The sequence below is a fragment of the Pseudogymnoascus destructans genome (genome assembly GCF_001641265.1).
Source record: "Pseudogymnoascus destructans isolate 20631-21 unplaced genomic scaffold scaffold_38, whole genome shotgun sequence".
Taxonomy (NCBI): domain Eukaryota; kingdom Fungi; phylum Ascomycota; class Leotiomycetes; order Thelebolales; family Thelebolaceae; genus Pseudogymnoascus; species Pseudogymnoascus destructans.
Genome location: NW_020167557.1, coordinates 59100 through 83069, shown reverse-complemented (window position 1 = coordinate 83069; position 23970 = coordinate 59100). Strand labels below are relative to the sequence as shown.

The 23970-nt window shown below is 49.9% G+C and overlaps 9 protein-coding genes across 9 annotated transcripts; 6 read left to right on the top strand and 3 right to left on the bottom strand.

Moving 5' to 3' along the window:
• Nucleotides 1–6740: 6740 nt before the first annotated feature.
• On the top strand, nt 6741–7073 carry VC83_09234 (uncharacterized protein; the record flags this gene model as incomplete). The annotated part of the gene is made up of 1 exon (XM_024472678.1): nt 6741–7073. The coding sequence occupies one exon, from the start codon at nt 6741–6743 to the stop codon at nt 7071–7073; it is 333 nt and encodes a 110-aa protein (XP_024319756.1).
• A 340-nt stretch (nt 7074–7413) lies between these two features.
• On the bottom strand, nt 7414–9304 carry COQ1 (coq1 putative hexaprenyl diphosphate synthase). Its single transcript, XM_024472677.1, has one exon. The coding sequence runs from the start codon at nt 9028–9030 to the stop codon at nt 7804–7806; it is 1227 nt and encodes a 408-aa protein (XP_024319760.1). The 5' UTR covers nt 9031–9304; the 3' UTR covers nt 7414–7803.
• A 42-nt stretch (nt 9305–9346) lies between these two features.
• VC83_09232 (uncharacterized protein) lies at nt 9347–10309 on the top strand (the record flags this gene model as incomplete). Its single annotated transcript, XM_024472676.1, has 1 exon — nt 9347–10309. The coding sequence occupies one exon, from the start codon at nt 9347–9349 to the stop codon at nt 10307–10309; it is 963 nt and encodes a 320-aa protein (XP_024319761.1).
• A 428-nt stretch (nt 10310–10737) lies between these two features.
• On the top strand, nt 10738–11040 carry VC83_09231 (uncharacterized protein; the record flags this gene model as incomplete). Its single annotated transcript, XM_024472675.1, has 2 exons — nt 10738–10971; nt 11035–11040. The coding sequence occupies 2 exons, from the start codon at nt 10738–10740 to the stop codon at nt 11038–11040; spliced, it is 240 nt and encodes a 79-aa protein (XP_024319758.1).
• Nucleotides 11041–11383: 343 nt separating this feature from the next.
• Nucleotides 11384–13045, bottom strand: VC83_09230 (uncharacterized protein; the record flags this gene model as incomplete). The annotated part of the gene is made up of 3 exons (XM_024472674.1): nt 11384–11558; nt 11616–12856; nt 12911–13045. The coding sequence occupies 3 exons, from the start codon at nt 13043–13045 to the stop codon at nt 11384–11386; spliced, it is 1551 nt and encodes a 516-aa protein (XP_024319759.1).
• A 415-nt stretch (nt 13046–13460) lies between these two features.
• VC83_09229 (uncharacterized protein) lies at nt 13461–15734 on the top strand (the record flags this gene model as incomplete). Its single annotated transcript, XM_024472673.1, has 3 exons — nt 13461–13884; nt 13944–14042; nt 14095–15734. 3 exons carry the CDS (start codon nt 13461–13463, stop codon nt 15732–15734), a joined length of 2163 nt encoding a protein of 720 aa, XP_024319743.1.
• Nucleotides 15735–16108: 374 nt separating this feature from the next.
• On the top strand, nt 16109–16875 carry VC83_09228 (uncharacterized protein; the record flags this gene model as incomplete). Its single annotated transcript, XM_024472672.1, has 2 exons — nt 16109–16279; nt 16326–16875. 2 exons carry the CDS (start codon nt 16109–16111, stop codon nt 16488–16490), a joined length of 336 nt encoding a protein of 111 aa, XP_024319742.1. The 3' UTR covers nt 16491–16875.
• Nucleotides 16876–19347, top strand: MCA1 (Ca(2+)-dependent cysteine protease). The gene is made up of 6 exons (XM_024472671.1): nt 16876–17316; nt 17369–17480; nt 17537–17603; nt 17668–18054; nt 18148–18756; nt 18845–19347. Exons 1-6 carry the CDS (start codon nt 17210–17212, stop codon nt 18868–18870), a joined length of 1308 nt encoding a protein of 435 aa, XP_024319744.1. The 5' UTR covers nt 16876–17209; the 3' UTR covers nt 18871–19347.
• On the bottom strand, nt 19348–23837 carry VC83_09225 (uncharacterized protein). The gene is made up of 2 exons (XM_024472670.1): nt 20024–23837; nt 19348–19918 (listed from the first exon to the last, which is right to left on the bottom strand). Exons 1-2 carry the CDS (start codon nt 23671–23673, stop codon nt 19663–19665), a joined length of 3906 nt encoding a protein of 1301 aa, XP_024319746.1. The 5' UTR covers nt 23674–23837; the 3' UTR covers nt 19348–19662.
• Between the last annotated feature and the right edge of the window lie 133 nt (nt 23838–23970).

Genomic DNA, 23970 nt, shown 5'->3' with positions numbered 1-23970 from the left:
TTCGTTGCACTCAGTTTGCTATCAAACTCAAGAGCAAACTTGGAAATCTCCTCCTCAAACCTACAAGTCACTATACATATTTTGGCTTATCACACCAACAACAAGAGCAATACTACTCAACGATTGCTACAACCATCTATGATTCATTACACGTCATCGCTCCTTAGTTACTGGGCCGATATTACCACATAGCATATCTCTACAACCCTCTATGATTCATTACATGACATCACTCATACTACCACATGACATATCTCTACCAACTAGAGGCCTAGGAGCATGAACGATAGCTCTAAAAGCTCCTACGAACCTCTATGATTCATTACATGTCATCGCTCTTTAGTTACCCACAAGATTGGTTAAGTTATGACATAATTTGTCTATGACATAATTTGTCTATGACATAATTTGTCTATAGGGGTACTCTGACCTTGGACCTCCTTTTACTTCCTATAGGCTACGAACCTAAGAGATGGTTCTATGGGATTCTCTTACGTCGACTACAGTTACCAAGCCTGGTAATCATGGAAAGTCTTGGAAAATGAGAGAACTACACTCTTTTAGCATAAATAGGATTGCCCTTTCCTTAAGAAAGGGCAAGTAGACAATACAGTAAATCGACTATCACATACTTCCACGTCTTTTCCAAGCTTCCAAGCATTCATCTTGTTACTCCTTGTTTCTGAAAAGTCAGTGAGGTGTTAACCTCTGACTTACCCCTAAGTTCCCAGACTCAACATTTGTTGCAACTTGTCTGAACCACTTCACTACATCACACACCTGATTGCTGCGTTGTGGAATAGTCTAAGCTACGACCCTTTGGCTCTGTTTTCTAAGACAGTGTGTTGTCTTAGTAAATTCATCCCTTCCTTGGGTGGCTAGATTCTCACATCTGGTGCACCCACCATTACACCTTGTCTGCTTCAAGCTTCAACTATTTCTATAGCAGCACTTCGATACTACAATGGAGGACGACCAAGCTCCTACAACTACTGCTGAACAGCAGATGCAACAACTGTTTGCCTTTATACAAAATATAGCAAACAAACTTGAGAATTTGGAAAACACCTTTCAAGCCAACACTTCAGCAACACAATCCTCAACTCAGACACATCATACAGAGCTTCCCACAGCTCCTCTGGCTATGTCGGGTACCCCAAGTGCACTTCCTAAAGTGCAAACACCAGATTTATACCATGGAGACAGAAGGAAGTTGAAGGGATTTCTTATGCAACTGGACATCTACTTCACCCTCAGGCCTCATCAGTTCACCTCAGATATTCAGAAGATATATTTCGCTGCCAGCTACCTCCGTGGATCTGCATTCAACTTCTTTGAGCCATATCTTAGAAGACTTAGTGGCAACAACCAAAATACCACTACACCTTTGATTACCTCTTATGACCAGTTTCAAGAGGAACTTACCAGGACCTTTGGAGACATCAACGAAACTGCTACAGCAGAAAGAGAGCTACAGAAGCTATGTCAAAAGACCTCTGCTGCTCAGTATACAACAGAATTTAGGAGAAGCACTTCTCACTTGACTTGGAATGAAGAAGCCTTAGTCTTCACTTACTACCAAGGGCTCAAGAGCTCTATTAAGGATGAACTCAGCAAAGAAGAACGCCCTACAACACTTCAAACGCTTATAGAGAAAGCTGTCAGACTTGATGATAGGCTTTTTGAAAGAAGAAAGGAGAAGAACCAAGACTGGCATCCAACAAGAAATTTCAACAATTACACCTCTACACCAACTGCTAAGGACTCAGCACCTGAACCTATGGACTTAGACGCCTCTATAAAGAGATCTACAGCAAATCCAGCACCTCAGCCTACAAGAAGCCCTCAAAAACTGAAAAGGGGTAAACTTACTCCTCAAGAAAGAAAACACAGAATGGACAACAACCTTTGTTTATACTGTGGCAAAGGGGGGCACAGAATTCAGGAGTGCTATTCAGCACGGGGGAGTGCTGAATCAAAACATATAGCAGCCTCAGACACAGTCACAGCTGTTATTCCTGAAAAACTTGAAAAATCCCCACCAGGCACAACTTCAACTGAGACTACAACTTCTCCCCTAGACAACAAAGATGTGTCGATGGTGCTTTCTCAGAGTTTCACACACCTGTTAATCCCTATTCAACTCCATTTCAAACAACAGGTGTTATCTACAAGGGCTATGATAGACTCAGGGGCAACAGGCAACTTTATATCTCAAGACCTCATCTTGACACACCAGTTACCTACAATTCCCAAACGCACTCCAGAGTTGCTCCGAGTCATTGATGGAACTCCTATCAGTTCAGGTTCCATTACCTGCAACACCCCAGTACTCAAACTTGAGATCCCCTAGATTTTCAGACACCATCTCTTTAGATGTTATACCAATGAAGTACTCAGTCATCCTAGGTCTTCCATGGCTTCAAAGGCATGATCCAACTATCAATTGGAAGCATTTATCGCTTGGGTTTAGCTCAAATCCGGAGCTCAATACTGAAAAAACCCTTCAAGCCTCAGTTACCCCTATTCAGGTCCAAGACTCAGACTTGTCCCAGATCAAGGATTTTGACCAAACTATGGACGATATATCATCTCTGATATGGGTTAAACCTTTCCAACCTGTCCTGGAGATAGCAGCTACTTCAGATTTGGAGAAATCATCTCAGGAGGTCATTTTGCCTTTAGCATACCAAGACTACCAACATCTTTTTGACAAGGCAAAGGCATCAATTCTGCCAAAGCACCAGCCTTATGACCATGAGATACCACTCGCAGAAGGCTCAATGCCTCCCTACGGCCCTATCTACTCTCTATCTGAATTAGAGCTGAAAACTCTCAGAGAATACCTAGATGAGAACCTTAGTTCTGGCTTTATCAGACCTTCTTCCTCACCAGCAGGAGCTCCTATTCTCTTTGTCAAGAAGAAAGATGGCTCCTTGCGTCTCTGTGTTGATTATAGGGGCCTTAATGCAGTCACTGTTAAAAACAGATATGCTTTACCCCTTATCCCTGAGCTCATGGATAGGCTCTCTTCAGCAAAGATCTTTACCAAGTTAGATCTCAGGGGAGCTTATAACCTGATACGCATCAAGGAAGATGATGAGTGGAAGACAGCATTCAGAACACGCTATGGTCATTTTGAATACCAGGTAATGCCTTTTGGGCTTGCCAATGCACCTGCTTCTTTCCAAGCTCTCATGAATGATATTCTAAGACCTTACTTGGATATCTTTGTTGTTGTCTACTTAGACGACATTCTTATATACTCTTTAGACACTCAAGAGCATGTTCTACATGTTAGACAAGTCTTAGAGAAGCTATCTCAAGCACAACTCTTTTGCAAACTTGAGAAATGTCTTTTCCATATGTCTCAAGTTGATTTCTTGGGACATAGAATTTCAACAGAAGGCATTCAGATGGATCCTGAAAAGACAAAAGCAGTACAAACGTGGCCTATTCCTTCCAGCATTAAAGAGGTTCAGTCTTTCCTTGGGTTTGCCAACTATTACAGGAGGTTTATACCAAGATATACATCCTTGGCTTTACCCCTTACTCAATTACTTCACAAGGACACTTTGTATCACTGGGATAAGACACAGCAAGATGCTTTCGATGCTCTTAAAGGAGAATTCAAAGAAGGGAAAATGTTACTACACTTTAACCCCTTGAAACCTGCCACTCTTGAGACAGATGCCTCAGATTTTGCCATTTCTGGAATCTTATACCAAGCTCCAAAAGACAAACAAGAAGAGCTACAGCCTGTGGCATTTTACTCAAGAAAGCTATCAGCAGCCGAACAAAACTATCCCATTACAGACAAGGAACTGCTTGCCATAGTATGTTCTCTAAAGCATTGGAGATGCTACCTTGAAGGGGCAAACTATCCTATCACTATTTACAGTGACCATTCAAATCTCTTGACCTTTACAACCACTAAACAGCTCAATCGACGACAAGCAAGGTGGTCTGAACAACTAGGAGGTTTTGACTTTGTTATAAAACATGTCTCAGGGGCCAAGAATCAAAGAGCAGATCTCCTCTCAAGAAGACATGACTACCAAGATTCTGCTAAAACAAGCAATACAAAGGCCCTGCTAGACTCTACAAAGCTTATAGCAGCATCTTTAAGCAACCCTCGCACTACAGAGGACTTAGAGGGAAACTTATCCCTTCAAAACCAAGTTGCCCCCATTACCTCTTCTCAGAAACCAGAGACCTTTAAAGACTATACACCCTCAGCAACACTTCTTAAAGCATTCAAAGATGCTTACAACCACGATCCCTTTGCCAAAAGAACTTTGGAATACCTCCAGAAGAAAGGCTCCTCTCTTGAGAAAGTTGGACTACAAAATTTCTCAAAAAATCAGCAAGGACTTCTCTTATTCAAGAGCTATATCTATGTCCCAAGGGATAAACGATTACAGCTACACCTCCTACAGCAGTTCCATGATGCTCCAGCTGCAGGGCACTTTGGCTTTGCAAAAACTTATGAACTTCTAACAAGAAAGTTCTACTGGCCTAGTCTAAGGACTACTCTTCAAGACTATATATCTTCTTGCACTACTTGCAACTTGAACAAACCTACACGGCAAAAGCCCTATGGCCTCTTGCAGCCTCTACCTATACCAGAACGCCCATGGGACTCCATATCCATTGACTTTATAGTCAAGTTGCCTCCTTCTATCCCAAAAGGGGGTGCTACCCCTTATGACTCTATCCTTGTGGTGGTAGAAAGGCTCACAAAAATGGCACACTTTGAGCCTTGCAATGAGACTATCACAGCTTCTGAACTTGCGTGGCTATTCCTCAAGGTGGTCTTTAAATATCATGGAATTCCTGGACACTGGATCTCAGATAGGGGAGCAGTTTTCACTTCAAACTTTTTTAAGGAGTTCTCTAAACTCTTAAACATGGAACAACGCTTTTCTACAGCTTATCACCCTCAAACAGATGGCCAGACAGAGAGAGTCAACTCTGTACTTGAACAATATCTAAGAATTTATACAAACTATGCTCAAGACAACTGGGCAGATCTTCTCCATCTTGCAGAATTTGCTTACAACAACACGGTCTCTAACACCACAAAAGAGACACCTTTCTATGCAAACTATGGTTATCACCCTAGGTTTGAAGTGGCAAAACTTAATTGTCCTGAAAATCTCAAAAACCCTTCTGCTACTGAAAGAATCATCTACCTTAAGGGCCTCCAGGACTATCTCAAGGTCCAAATACAGCGTGCACAAGACGAGCAGGCTCAGGCCTTTAACAGGGGGGTGGTTGCACCACAATTCAAAGTTGGTGATCAAGTCTTTTTGTCTAGAAGACATATCACAACTACTAGACCATCAGACAAACTTGATACTAAAAGACTTGGACCCTTTAAGATCACAAGGACTATTGGCAAGAATGCTTTCGAGCTTGCATTACCACCTACTTGGACTATCCATAATGTCTTCCATGCATCTCTCTTGTCTAAGGCACAAGAAAGTTCCTTAAGACCACTTCAGTCTCCTCCACCTCCTGTTCTGATTTTGGATCAACCAGAATATGAAGTAGAGTCTATCCTTGACAAAAAGACACTTAGAGGTCAGGACTACTTCCTCGTTAAGTGGAAAGGCTATCCTACAAGTGACAACACTTGGGAACCTAAGAGAAATCTAAAAAATGCATCCAAGCTGATTCTAGAATTTTTTTCTAAGAAAGCCACCTGGCTAAAGGGCAAGCACACAGCTAACAAACGTCCTTAAGAGGGGTATCATGTCATACTGACATTCGTTGCACTCAGTTTGCTATCAAACTCAAGAGCAAACTTGGAAATCTCCTCCTCAAACCTACAAGTCACTATACATATTTTGGCTTATCACACCAACAACAAGAGCAATACTACTCAACGATTGCTACAACCATCTATGATTCATTACACGTCATCGCTCCTTAGTTACTGGGCCGATATTACCACATAGCATATCTCTACAACCCTCTATGATTCATTACATGACATCACTCATACTACCACATGACATATCTCTACCAACTAGAGGCCTAGGAGCATGAACGATAGCTCTAAAAGCTCCTACGAACCTCTATGATTCATTACATGTCATCGCTCTTTAGTTACCCACAAGATTGGTTAAGTTATGACATAATTTGTCTATGACATAATTTGTCTATGACATAATTTGTCTATAGGGGTACTCTGACCTTGGACCTCCTTTTACTTCCTATAGGCTACGAACCTAAGAGATGGTTCTATGGGATTCTCTTACGTCGACTACAGTTACCAAGCCTGGTAATCATGGAAAGTCTTGGAAAATGAGAGAACTACACTCCTTTAGCATAAATAGGATTGCCCTTTCCTTAAGAAAGGGCAAGTAGACAATACAGTAAATCGACTATCACATACTTCCACGTCTTTTCCAAGCTTCCAAGCATTCATCTTGTTACTCCTTGTTTCTGAAAAGTCAGTGAGGTGTTAACCTCTGACTTACCCCTAAGTTCCCAGACTCAACATTTGTTGCAACTTGTCTGAACCACTTCACTACATCACACACCTGATTGCTGCGTTGTGGAATAGTCTAAGCTACGACCCTTTGGCTCTGTTTTCTAAGACAGTGTGTTGTCTTAGTAAATTCATCCCTTCCTTGGGTGGCTAGATTCTCACATCTGGTGCACCCACCATTACAACAGACCTTTCACAACTATACGAACAAGTTATTCAAGCTGGCAATATACATGATTCAATGGCTATTTCGAACTTTTTAAATCCTATCGACGAGCAAATCAACAATACAGAAGTTACAACAGATGAGGAGGGTATACTACAGGAGATTTTGGATGAGCATCTTAGTGATCCTACTCAAAATGATGAGCAAGAAGAGGAGCCTGAGACTAAAGAGGCTGTTTATTCAGCCTCTGATGCTCGCAATGCCCTTAAAGTTCTGATTGAGTATATGGAGTGTCAGGATGCTCTCCAAGCCGATCACCTCAGGGCATTAGAGCGTTTGGAGGGCGAAATTGAGGCAATTCAGCTTAATTCCTTGGTTCAGGAGACATTGGATAAGTGGATTACATAATACTTGGCATTTCAATATAACGATATTTTCACTTTTACGATATTTACACGTGTCACCAATTGTATCGACTTAACGGAAGTTGACTGTATGCTGCTACACTCAAATTACGATGCTGAAGTGGCCTATTGAGGCAGGCACTATTCTCAGCTGGCTATATTTGAAGAATCAGCAAACCTGTTTACGAAAATATGATACTGATTCATTTGTTTGGGTAGACGCAAGTTGGGTATCTCATTTCTAATCTTAATTTCTTGGTGTCCTGGGCCTTATCCAAAGCAGCAAAAAGCTCAGTGTGAACAGGCGTCGAGAATACAGAAAATAGCTGCTAACTTGGCTTTAATGGTGGTACAGTAAAGTAGTATTGATATATGCTGCCTTACACTTCTAACCCCTTCAACGTAAAAGCGGGATGTGTTGTTTACCCGTCATATATAATACATCTAACATTGATCTATACAAAACTTCAGACCACCAACCATGCTCCGTCTAGTTCATATGTATACACACTATCGAATAACCCTACTTCCTCCTGTTAATCGTCTTGGCGACCATCTCCCTCAGCCCATCCTTGGCTTCACTCTCCGGGAAGGGCTCAATAGCCGCAAGAGCTTGATCCGCGTAATCTCTTGCCAAGGCACGTGTCTGCTCAATTCCTTCGCTTTGAGAGACGATATATCTCGCCTGTTTCATGTTAGAGATTGTTCAAACGGATTAATGTTGCTGGGGTTCATCAGAAGTCACCTACCCTTGAGACATCGCCCTCTTCGGCAAACTTCCTCCCAACTAACGCACCAAGCTCTGGGTTGTTCTTCCAGGCAAATAGCAGAGGCGCTGTGGCCAAGCCAAGTTCCAAATCAGCTCCGGCTGGCTTTCCAAGTTCCTTCTCGGTAATAGTATAATCCAACATATCGTCTACAAGCTGAAACGCCAGACCCAGGTTTTTTCCGTAGCTATATGCCGCCTCGACTGTTACATTATCACTTCCTCCCAGAAGCGCAGCCGCGCGGCAACTTTTGCTGATCAAACTCGCCGTTTTGAGGTATGTCTTTTGTAAGTAGTATGTGAGCGCCTCTTCTGTCCACTGGGGGTTCTTCTCATCCCGGGACGTGTTTTTCAGCTGCATGAATTCTCCCTCAACAAGGTTCGCGATGACAGTAGCGAGCAGCTCAACAACCTCTGCATCTCGTAAACGAGCAAGAGCAATGGATGCGCGGCCCAGGAGGAAGTCTCCCGCAAGCACAGCCATTTTGTTGCCGAATTCAACGTTGGCAGATGGTGATCCCCGTCTCGAGTCAGAGTGGTCAATTACATCGTCGTGGAGGAGAGAAGCCGTGTGAATTAGCTCAGTTATTTCGGCGAGGCGCCGTTGTGAAGGCAGAATGTCGCTTTCAGTTGGCGAGTATGCATATGCCGGATCCGTAAGAGGGTTTGTTCCAGGGCTTGTAGGATTGTGATCTAAGAGGATATCTGGGCGCGAAATGCCACTGTTTATATTGGCGGAGGGTTTCGAGGGATCATATGTCGAGCATTTTGGTGTCAGTGCTGTGGCGCGCGACATTAATAGGACAAGAAGTGGCCTGAAATGCTTCCCTTCTGCCTGGGTGTAGTATTTCGCAACTTTGTCCAGACTAGGATGCCCGGAACCTAATAGCTGTCTGATATTCCCACTCAAGAATTTCATCTCTTTTGCTACTATCCTGAGGGGATCAATGCTGATTTGGCGATCCACCCTGCCTTGTTGTGATGTCGCATTGGAAATGACATTGGCAGCCAATTTAGCTGCCTGGGCCCATGATCCCGCATGTTGTCGGCTTGATAGGTTAAATAGCCTCGAATTAGAAGGCGACCATTGCGCCCGGCTGGCGGAAAGGCATTGTAGGCAGACTTGTCGAGGTTGCGTGGTTGTTACTCCTGGACGAGAAAAGAGCAATGAAGCTCTCGGCGACCGGATTTTCATAGCCTCCCTGGTCTGCTAAGCAGGATATATGGGCAATTCCTGCAGCCCCGTCTTAATGGCTCCCCTGTCGACAGCAGAGAGCGCGCTGCGAGGTATTGCGGGTTCGATTGCGTCGAAGATTTGTTTGGCAGAAGCTTGATTTCGAACATTACAAATGTTTTGGGCGGGACCCATCCCGACGATAAGACACGGATAAACTATTACTCCGTCGCGCTTTCCGCAGCCTTGCAGTCCTCCGTTGTCTACAGGAATATCCCAGAAACACCGACGCACCTTGACCACTTTATTTTGGCTTCAAAGTTATAATTCGGTCGACATGGTGCTACTTACGATGACCCCCGTCATTGTGGAGGGTCTTCGCAACGTCGAGACATCTACAATGACCACAGGGGCAGTTGCCTCCCAGGGTATTCATGAAGATGCAGCCTTGGCCCCAGGCTCCAACGAAGCAGGCGCAATCAAAACCGATATTCAAGATTCTAGGAGAGGAGAGGAAACACAGACAGCACAAATACCCCAATCCGAAATCATCTCTCAGCAAAATCCCTCCAGCGAGCCGTCCTTACAAGATCCAAAGCCTGGCAATCCTATAAGCCACCTCCAAATCGTCGCCCTCTCCCGACAGCTTAAGTCTATCAATGCTATACCATGCCACCTCGACGCCCTACTCCGCGGGTCTCATGTCTATATACCCCCTCCGCCTCCTAAACCCACGCAAACTCCCGAATACAAAGCTCTCATGGCCCGGCTCCGGCGCGATGCTGAAGAACGCGACTATGTCCGATTGACAAAGCCAGCCCCGGCGTCGGAAACATACTCGAGGAACCTACCAGCGACATCACCAGCCTTTGCTTTCGCCTCGACAGAAGCATATATCGAAGCTTCACCCGATGATGAAATAACCTATGACGATGTCACTCGCCAGCTCACCCTTATCCTCAACGTTCTCGTCTCCATCATTGCATGCTCTGCGGCGTTGTGGATGGTTTCGAAGTGGTGGAGCACTCCCGCTCGACTGGCACTATCTTTTGCAGGAAGCATATTGGTGGCCGTGGCAGAAGTCGGAGTATATTTTGGATATATTAGGAAGGTTAAAGAATCAGTCATGGAGGAGAAGGCAGTGAAGGAGGTTAGGGAAGTGGTGGATACCTGGGTTGCCAACCCGAATGACAATAATACGTCCCAGGTGGAGGAGGGGAAGGAAACCATGCTGCTTAAAGGGAAAGATAATGAAGCTGTCCGGCGGCGGACGAAAAACAGTAAGGAGGGTCAGTCATAAGCACGACAATTCCGAACGAGGCAGACTTGGTTGAGCTATGTAGAAGCTTCCAACTGACCTCTTCCAACTCTAATCAAGGACTTGAAACAAATCATCTATGGTACACTTTCCAACTTATGTGTGGTTTGGTGGTTATCCGCCGACCTCAACCATCACGAGTGCCACCAACTAGTCCCGATTACCACCATTAAGATCAAAATTTATTCCTCTACTAATATGACAGAGTTACATACTTGAGGGAGTTATTACTTTCAGGTTTGTAGATAAATGTCTCGAAAGCTACCGTCGTCATATGATAAATCGTCATCTCAACGTCATGAATATCGCACCCAACAACCACCCTTCAATACCTGCCTCCTCATTAATTCCACAACTTCCAAAGTTGCAATTCCTCACCAACATCATCTAATTCCTCTCGAAAATCGAATATGACTACCCCGACGACCGAAAACCCCGGCTTCAAGTTCGACCCCAACGATCCCCCTCTCGACTTCCCCACCTACGAGACGTCAGGTCACAAGACATACCTCGACTACCAAGACCACCAAAACGATCGCGGACTTACTGGGCATCGATCTGAGAAATCGGGGGCACACACGACTCCAAAAGATGCGCTGGATGGGATTGCGTCAAAGTCGTGGCTCGAGAACCCTTGGGTGAAGGTGCTGATGTGGGTGTTGATTTTGATAGCGACGTATAGGTTCTACTTGAGGGTGCTCGGGTAGGATTAAGTGTGTTGGGGTAGCGATCTATGAGCGACTGGACGGTACAATGGGATACAGTCTGTTACAGAGGGAATGGTTGGGGTTGAAAGATATACATACATATAGTGGGGTGATGTGGTAACGGGGAGAGGCCGGGGCCAGCTTGTATCATAGGATTGATTGTATTCGACTTCTGAGATATGGAAAGATGTACCATTGTCTCCTGAAGCAAATAACTGCAATGCCTGGTTGCCAATTGGCAGATTGAACGCCGTGTCTAGCCCATGCTTCGTCGCCCAAGACGCCAACACTCTGCTATGCTCCAGCCATTTCATGCCATATCTTAAGTCTATCCCGCCACTATCTCTGCCTAGGGCCTCAAATCCACGACCTTAAATTCCAGTCCTGGTGTCTCGAAAACATGCCCTGGCCTCATCGCATCGGTGTAGATATTAGGCTCCGGATGTGGGTGGAATAGTCCGGTCTGTCTACAATTCAGCACCGACTTCATGCCTGGGGGATCGGTCATGCGGAAAACGCCCCAACTGTGTAGATATTAGCTTTGCATAACCGGTTAGAGACAGTACATGGGGAGGACTCACGAGGGACTCTTGCTCGGGGCACACACAATCGCGATACTCTCAGGCATCATCACTTGATACCCGCAATGTGTGTGCAGATCCCTGCTGCTCATAAAGCACGTTTGAGACGGGTGCGTATGAATCCAGCCCAAGACCATCAGATCCTCCTTGTCGCAATAGTCGAACAGTGCCCCTTCATTCGTCGTCTCGCAGGTATCAGAGGTACTCTCTTGCTCGGGTATCACCAGTCGTGAAATAAAAAGCGCGTTGGAGATGAGGGTCCCGCACAGGATACCGCATGTCTCGAGATTCGCTTGGGTATTGGGCCGCGCAATGGACAGGAAGGACTCGCGGAGCATGGTAGGAAGAAATAGGGTGCGGAGAGGTGAGCCGTTTTCGAGGTAAGCGGATGGTTTGAATGTGTATGCGGAGGGGTCGTCGACCGGGGAGGGGGTGGAGCTTGGTGGAGCGTCCTTGAGAAGCTTCGCTGGCCGCAACGGAGCTGGAGACTCACATGATATCGTGGGTTTGATTACTTGCTTTGAAGGGACTGGAGGTGCGGATTCTCTGCCGAAATTCCTCTCGATCTCGGCGGGCTTGTCTTCGTACTTAAACGGCCTTGACTTGGCAATCGAAGGGTATCTGTATTCGCTGCTGCGCGGCGCCGATGAACTTGGTTCGCTTGCTGATGGGTGTAATTTCGTGAGCTTCTTTCGTGTTCCGTCCGTGTCTCGATCTCTGGAATCCATCTTCCTCCTGGTATCTTCCATACGGCGCTGCAAGTCGACGCCGTCGTCACCCCCTTCATAACCCATTTGATCTCTGTCGTCGCCCTGCCGGGTTGTTCTCCGAATATCGTCTCGTCTCCGAATTTCTTTGTGTGCAAGTTTGACGGCAAGGCCGCTGTGCTCAGATGCTTCCAAGGTTTTTGCTCTTCCAGCAATCGCAGGGTCCGCTTCCGCGTATTTTGAGGGTCGTCTCATAGGCCCGCGTCTCTGGCCATCCCATAAATCTGCCGCAGGTTCATCCCATCCTTCATGTGTGGTTTGCCAAGCATCATATCGAGCGACAATCCTCGGTTTAAGCATCTCGAGTCGATCTACGGCGTCGGGTATGGACTTGATCATCAACTTCAGCGCCCTTCTGTTCGCGGGATCTTTACTGTCGGGGTGAGCAGAGAGTTTTTCGGCGACCAAGATAACGAATCGCATGAGGAGCATATAAGCTTGTTGAATATTGCCTTCGTCTTCGTATATCTGGGCCTGGCGCAATACTGTCAGCGGTTACATGCATGCAAATGTGATGTTGAGGCAAACCTCGCGCAGTAAGAGCTCAGCAGTCCTCAACCAGACTTTGAGCTTGATGTAAGGGTCATATTCGAAGTCCTGGGCGCGCGCAGCAATTTCTGCAATGCTCATCGGCATCGCTGCCTCGGCCGAAGAGCCTCCCATCTTTTGTTCGTGATAATTGTAGGTACTGCGGGGTTGTAGAATGTTCGGCGGGGTTATGAGGTTTGATGATTGATGATGAAAAGCTGAGGCAACACTCCCTAACCATCACGGGAGGTCCCAGAAAGATCGGGAAGGTTGGCTGGTGCCTGGGGAGCTCCGAAGTTTGCTGAGGCAAACGATGCGATTTCAGCTGACGCAGGTTCCATGGCGGTTGTTGTTGTACCTTGTTGGTCGACAGGCCGACGAGGCTAGGGCGGTGAGTCGGTTTGTCACATTTCGAGGGCAGAATTAAGGCGGTCGTCCCTGCATCCTTTTTGATTGTTCGAGATGCCAACGTCAGTTCCGATACTTCAAAATAGCATAATATCCCCGTCGCCAGAGCCACTCGAATTCGCAAACAGTGCAATCAGAATTGATGTTGGCTGTTCGTCTCGTAAATAGACGACGAAATCGATTACGTCCTATCGCAGCCCTCACTTATCCGTGCTGCCGGCCAGCTACAGGATTAATTCGAGCATACAGCGATGGAGGTCCGGTTAGAGCGACAAGTGCGACAGGTGGCTCCAAGTCTGGGCAGAAACAACTGAAGACTGATGAGTCCGTTGCTGAGGGCCCAAAAACTGGCAAGAAAACGCGCAAACTGAGGAGCGATGCAGGAACGTCGAGGGGGGGGAGTAATAGTGGGATTCCGCCGAAACCCAGGACCCCATCAACAAAACCGAGGAAGAAGAGAAGTGATGCCGGAATACTTAAGGGGCCGCTTCTGAAGAAAACATTTGAAGATGTGTTGCATGGAGCCCGAGCCGCGATGCCAGAAGGCGAAGCGGAGACAGATGCAGGTAGGGGACACAAAACTGTACACTACGCGAGTAGGCCGGTACTAACAAGATTCGCCTAGGAACCAGCAAGCGGAAAAGCGTCAGAAGTTTATCACGCATTGCGTTTGGCAAACGCGGAGACAAAGCCCGTCAGAATATTATCGGCGAGGAATTATGTGGTATGGATGTTGCACTGGGACCTGTCAGAGCTCTATAGCTAATCCCAACCAGATGATATTATACAACGACTAGCTCCGAGCCTTGAGAAGCACAAGGGGTGTGATATAATTGACATCAATCCCGGAGTTGGCTTGTGGTCGTCTAAACTGCACGATATCGTGAAGCCCAGGACTCACATCCTCATGGAGCCCGACTCCTCGACATATAAGCAGCCGTACCTTGAGCCCCTATTGAACCAAAAGGACTCCACCTACAAGCTTCTCCCCATGTCAGGTATCATCTGGAACAACCTCAACAAGCTCGAACGCGACGGCCACCTTCCCCACCAAAAGCTTCTCTCCCCCGGCGACCCCTCGCTCGAAAACCCCAACACAACACTCCTCGTCACCGCCAACCTAGGGTACTGGCCGCGCCGCCCCTACATCGGCTTCCCCTCCGTCACCACCCTGGTCGTCCACCAACTCCTCACCGCCACGCGCGCCCACTCCGTCTTCCAAGGCTACGGGCAAGTGCGCATGCTAATCTGGATGCACGATCTCGAGAAACGCATCGTCCTCCCCCGCCTCATCATCAACCGGCGGAAATCCAGCATTGAAGCCGAGATCTCGTGCGAATACATCCATGAAGTCGCGGGGGGGGACCTGGAAACAGAAAACTACCGCCGCGAACAGGCAATCGACATGCTCTCCGGCCAGCGCGTCGCCCCCGCCATGGCAGCTGCAGGCCTGCACACCCCGCCGCACCGCGAGGGGATCCTGGAGAGGGAAGCGCGCACCTCGCAACTCGCCGCCACCACCCCCAACATCGGCATCCGACGCCCATTCGAAGACGAGCTCGCGACCCTCGAGTCACGGTACGCGGCCGGGGAATTCCCCGATTTCTACGATGAAGTGGAATCCCACCACTGCGCGACGCCCGAGGTCACGCTCGACGGCACAAGGCGCCGCACAGAGGAGTTCCGACGCTTGCAAGCCCTACGATGGCGCCTGAAAGCGGTGGGGGTCGTGAATGATTTGGTTGAGTCACGGCTGGATAGCTACGAGGCGCTTGAAAACGAGTGGGCTGCCCTACGCGCGTCGAGCGATCCGGGGCGCGAGGAGGGCATGCAGAGGGTGGAGGAGGGGATACGGGAGTGGCGCCGCGCGCTGGAGTCGGGGGCGCGCGCGACGGTGACGGCTGTTATCCAGCGCCTCGAAGAGCGTCGCGGGCACCGGGCTGAGCCGGCGCTTCTGGTGTGGGATCGCCGCGCGATGGAGCCGCTGATTGTCAAGCGGTCGGAATTCGCGCCTGCGCAACCGATGGCACTGCTGGATTTCCAGCCTCGCAGCATCTGGCCGAGTCTCAGGGCGGAGGGGTTGGGTTGCTACGACTACTTTGAGTTTATGCTCGCGGCGCTGTTTATCATGCCGAAGCAGAGTGTGGTTGCTGGGGTGCGGGCGCTGGCGCCGGGGGCGGAGGAGTGGATTCTGCCGCGGTGTCCGGCGTTGAGGGATGTGGGGCGGGGGGGGGTGGTGGATTTGGAGATGTTGACGGTGAGGAGCTTGACGGAGGAGATGTTGAGGGAGATGTTTGAGGAGTTTATGAGGTGGCCGTTTCGGCCGAGTAAGGCGGAAATGGTGGCGAGGGGGGGGAGTCAGGATTTGCATGGGGATGTGGAGGGGGAGATGGATAAACATGGGGGAGGGGCGTAGGTGTGGAGGTGTATGATGGATGGGCGGAAAATGTGTTAGATGTATGTATTGTACTATACTGTTGGATAGATATGTACAACCGAATTCAAAGTAAGCAAGCAGTGTACCGTCCATGATATGTGCATGTTCGTGGGTGATTACCATCAGCAGTGAATAGGGGCATCATGTTGAAGTGCGCTTGGTAGGTTCAGTAGATGCATATCCAAAGTAGCTACATACCATAACTACTCTATATACTGTGACACCATTCCCCTAAGCTAATTCAGGGGCCAGAGTGCCCTGTTTCACCAGCCTAAGGGTGAGGCAGCTCTAGGGCATCAGTAAAACCAGCGCCCCTATCTATTCCAGGGCACGGAGTGAGAACTCCACACATCATGCCCCCCCTCCACCTCCTGCACCGCCGCCATGCCAACAACACCACCGAGCTGAACATCCCAAAGCAGTACAAATACCCTCCCATCCTCAGCACTGGGCACAACCAGCATCTCCAAAGTCTGATCAGCACTGCTCTCTCGTGGCAGCAAGGTCCCTCCTCCGGGCCGATCGTGGGTGATTGGCGTGTGTTGTGGGTTGCGGCGGTGTGTGGCTCAGGTGTGGCACATCGGCCACGCCGCGCCCCGCACACAGCTGGTGACGGACCTCGGTGCCGCCGGGCCGAAGATGAGGTGGGTGGGGCGGGTGGGGTGGGTACTACACGAGACGATGGAGGCGAGGTGGGTGGGACAGAGGACGGTCTGGCCGATGGGTGGGTGGTAAAAAGGGCAAAAAAAGGGGGAAAAAAGGACAAAAAAGGGGGGAAAAAAGGACATAAAAAAGGGCATAAAAAGAACCAAAAAAGGACCAAAAAAGGACCAAAAAAGAACCATAAAAGATCTGAACAGAGGGGGATTCGAACCCCCGAATCTTTCGATACGTGAATGCACTAGGCGTTAATGATCGACCAGAAGAATTGTAAGTTCTTGAGTCACGCGCCTTAGACCGCTCGGCCATCTGTCCGATTTGATTGAATTGGTAAGGGCTATTGGGGTATTTGCGGGGGGGAGGAGATGGTATTAGTCAGCAGCCACAGCAGCCACAGCAGCCTCATCGCTAACTCCGTAACCACATACAACCACATACAACCAACCGCCACCCAAATAAACAATCTGTAAAAACAACCTGCATATCCCACCTGCACATCCATCACCTTTGTTCCAGTCGCCGAACCCTTGTTGTTCCGCTGTCTTGTCTTGCATGTCCCTGATCCCCTACCCGCCGAGACTATAAGTTCCCTCAGACAGCTCGGCCAAACCAAAGTCCCGCCGCCAGACCTCACCTCGCTCCTCCTCCCTCTCCATCGAATCGACCAACACGGAAAAGCCCGCGTCTGTTGTCCATCAGTCGCCACTTCCAACATCACCAAAAAACCTCACGAAAACACACTCACACACACATACACGCACACGCACTCACAGCCTTTGCAAGAAATCCAAACCATGTCGGGGTATCCAGGCGCGGGTTATAGTGGCGGCAGCGGCGGCGGCGGCGGTGGTGGATATGGTCCTCCTCAGCAGCAGTACCCGCCCCAACAGCATTACCAGTCGTAGGCTCGAGGTTTGCACTCGCGTCCGAATCCAGCTGACACCCTTGAACAGACAACCACAATACGGCGGCTACGGCGCTCCCCAGCAGCAGCAGTATGGCGCCGGATACCAGCAGGGTCCGCCGCCGCAGCAGCACTATGGTGGTGGTTACCAGCAGCAGCAGGTAAATAGAGCTTCTGATGATGGTCATCTCCGCAATAAGCTAACAAGACTTCTTAGCCGCCTCCTCAGCAATACGGCGGATACAACGGTGTTCCCCTGAACCGCCCCGAGTATGGCAGACCAGGTACGAACACCACACCGGCGAGAAAACCTAGAAATACACGAAGCTAACAACCACCCTTCTCCAGGTCTGCCAACCGTCAACTCCAACGCCTACGTGCACGGCAACCACCAAGCGCCCGCCCCTCCACCCAGCACGCCCCAAGGCTTCGGCCACGGCGCCCCCCAGGACTACAACTTCCAATACTCGAACTGCACGGGCCGTCGCAAGGCGCTGCTGATCGGGATCAACTACTTCGGGCAGCGCGGGCAGCTGCGCGGGTGCATCAACGACGTGAAGAACATGTCATCGTACCTGTTTGAGAACTTTGGGTATAAGCGCGAGGACATGGTGATCCTGACGGATGATCTGCAGAACCCGATGAGCCAGCCGACGAAGCAGAATATTCTGAGGGCGATGCATTGGTTGGTTAAGGATGCGAGGCCGAATGATGCGTTGTTTTTTCATTATTCCGGTATGTCCGTATCCGCTGTTTCTCTCTGTCACTGGGATCCCCCCGCCCTACTTACCTACGTACTGCGTGGAACTGTTACTAACGAACACCAAGGACACGGAGGCCAAACCAAAGACCTCGACGGCGACGAACCCGACGGCTACGATGAGGTCATCTACCCCGTCGACTTCCGCCAAGTCGGCCACATCGTCGACGACGAAATGCACCGCATCATGGTGACCCCCCTCTCCCCCGGCGTGCGCCTCACCGCCATCTTCGACTCCTGCCACTCCGGCACCGCCCTTGACCTCCCCTACATCTACTCCACGCAAGGCATTCTCAAAGAGCCCAACCTCGCCAAAGAAGCCGGTCAAGGTCTCCTCAACGTTATTTCCTCGTACTCCCGCGGCGACATGGGCGGCGTGGCCAGCAACTTGGCGGGCTTCTTTAAGAAAGCTACTAGTGGGGATGAGGCCTACAATAGGACGGTGGCGACCAAGACGTCGCCGGCGGATGTTGTGATGTGGAGTGGGAGCAAGGATGATCAGACGAGTGCGGATGCGTCGATTGCGTCGCAGGCGACGGGGGCGATGAGCTGGGCGTTTATTACGGCGATGAAGAAGAATCCGCAGCAGAGCTATGTGCAGCTGCTTAATAGTATTAGGGATGAGTTGGCGACCAAGTATACGCAGAAGCCGCAGTTGAGCTGTAGTCATCCTTTGGGTAGGTTGTCCCCTTTCCTATTCCAGGCCCTCGAGTGGGGTTTGGATTCGGGGGGTTTGATTTGAATAAGTGCTAATGGCGGACGCAGACACAAACCTCCTCTTCGTCATGTAAACCCCCCTCTCACAAGTTATACTCCCTGCCACCGCGCCATGAAGGATAGCGGAAACCCGGCACAGATACAAATCGGAACGAAGCACAGGTCATCTCCAAACGACACTCGAATACTCAAAAAACCGTCGTACAGTCTCAAGGTCTCAGGTACCGGGATGGGATGGACTAGAATCAGAAAGGGAAGGAAGGGAGAGAGAAAGGGCTAGCGTTATGCGCGCTACTGCTTGTTTTATTGTCGTTGAACTGAACTTTAGATGCGCTGCGTTGCGATGATGCGTTGTGATGATGCCTGGTTTTCTACTCGTACAGTATAGCGCCGTGCAGCGTGGTGTCTGTTGGTAGCGTAGATAGCGTAGATGGAATCGAGGACATTACTAGTGTACTTACCATGTTGTCGCTGAATAAGCCGGGCGGGCTGGCTGACTGAAACTGATCATGTTATCTTGTTACCTTGAGGAGTGAGCGCATCGCAGGTCACCAAATGGAGCGCGAACAGAACATCAAGATAATAAGCAAGCAAGGCGAACATGACGGCTTCATAATCAACATGCTAATTGGTATGCACCCACCCATCCATCCTTCCATCCATCCAAACGCCAGCCAGCCATATAGACATCAAACAGCAGAGTACAATATAAAACACAACCTCCCCAACAGCCATACGCCACTCCAACATCCCATGCATGCATCCTCAAACATTTCTCAACACAGACACCCCCTACCACTCCCTCCTTAACTCACTAACCCTCCTCGACTCCTTCTTAGCAACCACAGCCGCAGACGCAGGGGGATCTAAACTCCTCCCCCCCCCCTCCCCTTCTCCGCCCTCCCCACACCACCACCAACACTAGCCCTCCTCATCCCCTCAAACGTCCCCACAATCCTCTCATGCACCTTCCTACTCTTCGCCCACGCCTCTGCGCCGCGCTTCATTCGCATACAGGCGATAACCATCCATCCCACGCGGCGGAGGGAGGGGCGGGGAGGGAGGGTGGTGCGGTCGGGTGTTATGCCCATTTGGGCGAGGATCTGGAGGTCTGCTTGGTTGCTGGGTGGTTGTTAGACATGCTCTTCACTTGTGGTGTCTGAAGATATCGGACAACGGAAAAGAGGAAAGTAACTGGGGAAAGAAAAGAAAAAGAAGAAGACATACCAAGCCCCAAACAACTCAACCTGCAACAGCATAAACCTCTTCGCATACGCCGCATCAGCCCTCAACCCCTCCTCACGCCTACACCTCGCCCTCAACCACTCAATCTGCATCGCTAATCCTCTTAGCTCCTTCCCATGCCTCACCTCCGCCTCCGCACCCCCCTCTAACACAGAAGACGAATTCGCAAACCTCACCCCCCTCGTCAACCCCTGTCTCTCCGCCTCCCACCCCCTCTTCGCCCCGCGGAACTCCCGTTCCAACCCCTCAAGCTCGGTCATGGCGCGCGTAGCACGCTCCTTCTGCACCGTCCTCCCCTCTCTAATCCGCTTCAACTGCGCGCGCAGCGACGCTTCGGTCGTAGTCAGCGCCGCGAGCGACGCATCGCGGGTTTGCACGGCGAGTTCGAGTTTATCGGCCTGGACCTGCGTCTCCCTCAGCATCTCGTGCAAATCGTGTCGTTCGAGCGCCATCGTGCGATCCCCCTCCGCCGTCGCGCGCTCAGCGTGTAACTCCTGTTCCAAGCGTGCAATCTTGGCTTTCAAGCGTGCGGCTGTGGATTCAGCAGCTGTGGCCTGCGCTTCCAAGGCTGATTTGGCGGAGAGCGCGGCGCTGAGGTCGCGCTCGAGCGTGAAGCGCGCGGAATCCCATTCTGCGGCTTGGGATTGATGGTCTAGGTGCGCGGAGGTGAGTTTCTTGGCCGCGTTGCGCTCGGTTTCCTTGAGTTGGGCGCGCAGGTCTTTGAGCGTTTGGTGGGCGGTAGCGAGCTGGGAGCGGACTTCGAGGATTTCGCTCTGGTGGATGGAGCCGGTGGAGGCGGAGTGGGGGGAGGAAGTTTGGAGGATGGAGAGTTCGAGGTTATGTGATTGGCGCTCGAGGGAGCTGATCTGGCGTTTGAGGGTGCGGATGGTTTCTTTGGTCGCGGATTCGCGCTGGATGTACTCCGTCTCTCGCTGCTTGAAGTTGGCGTGGTCGGCGTCGGCGTGGTCGCGCTCGCTTTGGAGTTCGACCTCGATCATGGTCTTCTGCTCGGAGAGGACTCGAGTCTCGTCGCGGAGACGCCGGACTTCGACGTCGAGCTTCATTTTGGCGGTGCGGAGCTCGATCTTCTCTTGGTCGGCGCGGAAGGTGTCGTCTTGCGATTTTAGATCACGCAGCTGGCTCTTGATCTCGTCTCGCTCTGCTTCTAACTCGTTGGAGTGGTTGCGGAGAGAGTGCATCTCGAGGTTGATGTTGGCAAGCTGGTCTTGTAGGGCCTGTTCACTCTTGGTGCTTTGAGCCAGCTTTGTCTCAAGAGCCTTGAGAGATGAGCTTTGCTCTTGGATCGAAGTTGAGTTTGACTTGGATTCGACATTTGCAACATCTTGTTTCAGCTGGTCTAGTTGCTGTTGAAGGGCTTCAGACTCGTGTTTGGCGGTCTCTAGGTTAACCTGCGCGCGGTCGTTCTCCTCGTCCAAAGAAGTTTGAAGAACCTCAATTTCGTCCTCCAGAGCTTCAATCTTCTCGGAAAGAGACTTGTGCTCACGTTGGCTGAGTCGCAACTCCTCTCTCACATTGGAGAGCTCCGATCGAGCCTCGTCCAAGCTGTTTTGGCGAACCTGCAGATCCGAGGTCAACTCGTCGATTTGCTTCGTCAAGAGAGCCTCTTCGCGTAAATGCCTCTCCTTCTCCAGGGAAACAGCCTCTTGCAATTTCGATTCCTTGCCGGAAAGGGCACCTTCAACCTGTTGCAGCTTCTCAATGGTAAGCTTCAGGCCCTCCGCTTGTTCTTCTGCTAGATCTCGCTGCGATTCAAGGGTGCGGCGCTCGCTCTCCCACTTGTCGTTATCGTCATCGTACAAACGTTCCTTCTCTCGAACATCAGCACGAAGATCTTCAATCTCGTCATGCAGACGATCAATTTCTGATTTGTACTGTTCTCTGACTTCGCGCTCATTTTGTAGCGACAACGACTTCTCGCTCTGTAGATCCTCTTCAAGATTTTCGATTCTAGCCTTTGCTCGTGACAACTCCATCTGGAGCTGGGCGGATTCGGCAGTCAGTGCATCGTGGCGAACTTGGAGGAGATCTTTTTGATCCGTAATGTGATGCAGCTCAGTTTGGACAGATTTCAGCTGGGCCTCGAGCGCATGCTGCTGGCTTTCTGCATGGTCTCTATCCTTGACGGCTGAATCCAACTCTTCGCGAAGCTTAATCTCCCGGGCACTTCCGCTTTGGTCAAGATCTGTGATTCTCTGTTGTAGCCTATCCGCCTCTTGGATTTTTGACTTGTGCTCCTGCTCCAGCGCTTCGTGCTTTTCACGAAGGTCCTCCAAGTCGTCCTGCAAGCGGTTGGCCTTCTCTTCGATTTGGCGGCTAAGTCCCTTTGTTGTGATGGACTTGTTTGCCAATTCATCCTGAAGCTCCTCAAGGTCTGCCATCGCGCGTTCCTTTTCAGAGGCCAATTCTTCGCGGTTGTCCTTGACATCATCAAGCTCGATTTGGAGCAGTTTGATGTCTTGTTCGAGGTCTGAAATGGTTTCCATGGCTTCTTCAAGCTCATCGTTCCACTGGCCCTTCTCCTCCAGCTCAATCTCTCTCCGCTTAGCTGCCTTGACCTTCTCTTCGAGTTCCAAGACTTCGTCGTCGCCCTCATTGACTTGAGCCTTCAGGTTATCAATCTGGTCATCTCGCTCGCCTATCATCCGATCTTTCTCGCGAACATCGTGTTCCAAATCCGTGACCGAGTCCCGTAACTTCTGCACGTCTTCGTTTTGATCTGCTGAGCTTTCGAGTTTTTGTTGTAGGTCCTGCACTTCAATTTCCTTATCGTGTAGAGCTTGGCGGAGAAGATCCAGCTCTTCCTGTGCGCCTTCATCGGCGTGCCTCCGCTTCACCTTCTCTTGCATGTCCAGGATTTGTTGACGATAAGACTCAAGGTCGCGTTCCGCAGTAGTCAATGTCTTCCTATAGCGGTGCAATTCCTTTTGCATGGTGACTTTGTCCACTTTGAGGTCTGTGTTTTCCTTCAATGCCATTTCGCTGAAGCCTGGCCCTGCCTTCCGTAGAGCCTCTTCCAGGAAATGAATCTTCAGTTTCAAACCAAAGTTCTCCTTCTCGATTTTGTCGATCACGTTCTCTTGCTCACGCAGTGAGAGTTGGTTGCCGTCTTGAAGTATATTCGCTCCTTCGGCCCGCCGCGGCAACATAGCCAGCGGCGTCGATGCGAGGCTGCTGCTATCAATCTGGGGTATAGGCGTTCCACTCGCATACGAGTCGGCGTACGTCGAGTCCATGTTCGGCACTGGGCTTAAGTCCTCCGCGATGTTGTCCAAGCCACCGGGCCTGAGGAACGCTGGAGTTCTTGGGACACCATTTTCCTTGCCTAACTTCAGAGCGTTGTTTCTTGTAGCGCTTTTCAGCAAAGGTGTGAACTCTCCTCCGAAGCCGTTATTATTCGTATTGCGCCTGTCTCCAAAAGGCGCGCGACTTCGTGGAGTCTTCAGGTTGATGCCTCGGCGGCCATTTTGTAATTGCTGGACGAGGTTATTGTTATCTTTCGAAGGCGATTGAAATGATTGCTCTTCAGATATGTCGAAATAGGGGTTGTTGAGGTATGTCGCATCTCCAATTTCTGTTCGAGGCGTGTCGAGCCCAATACCCGGCTGTACCATGGTGGGGAATTAAGAAGCTCTCAGAGCTCCGTTAACGGTAAAATATAGTAATGCGGTCGTTGGTATTGAAATATAATAAGCCAATTGCTGTAGCAATGAACGCCGGTCGCAGTTCCTAAATACTGAGTCGTGGGGTTAGTATTCTTAAAGTTGGTAGAAATCGCGACTTTGAGTAGTTGCAGGTTCGCGTCTTTGTTTACATTCACATCATCCATCACGTGGCAGCCTCAGGCAATTATGCAGATGCCCCGGCCGAACCTTAAATTCTCCATCACAATTGTGGGGCATCCCATCCAG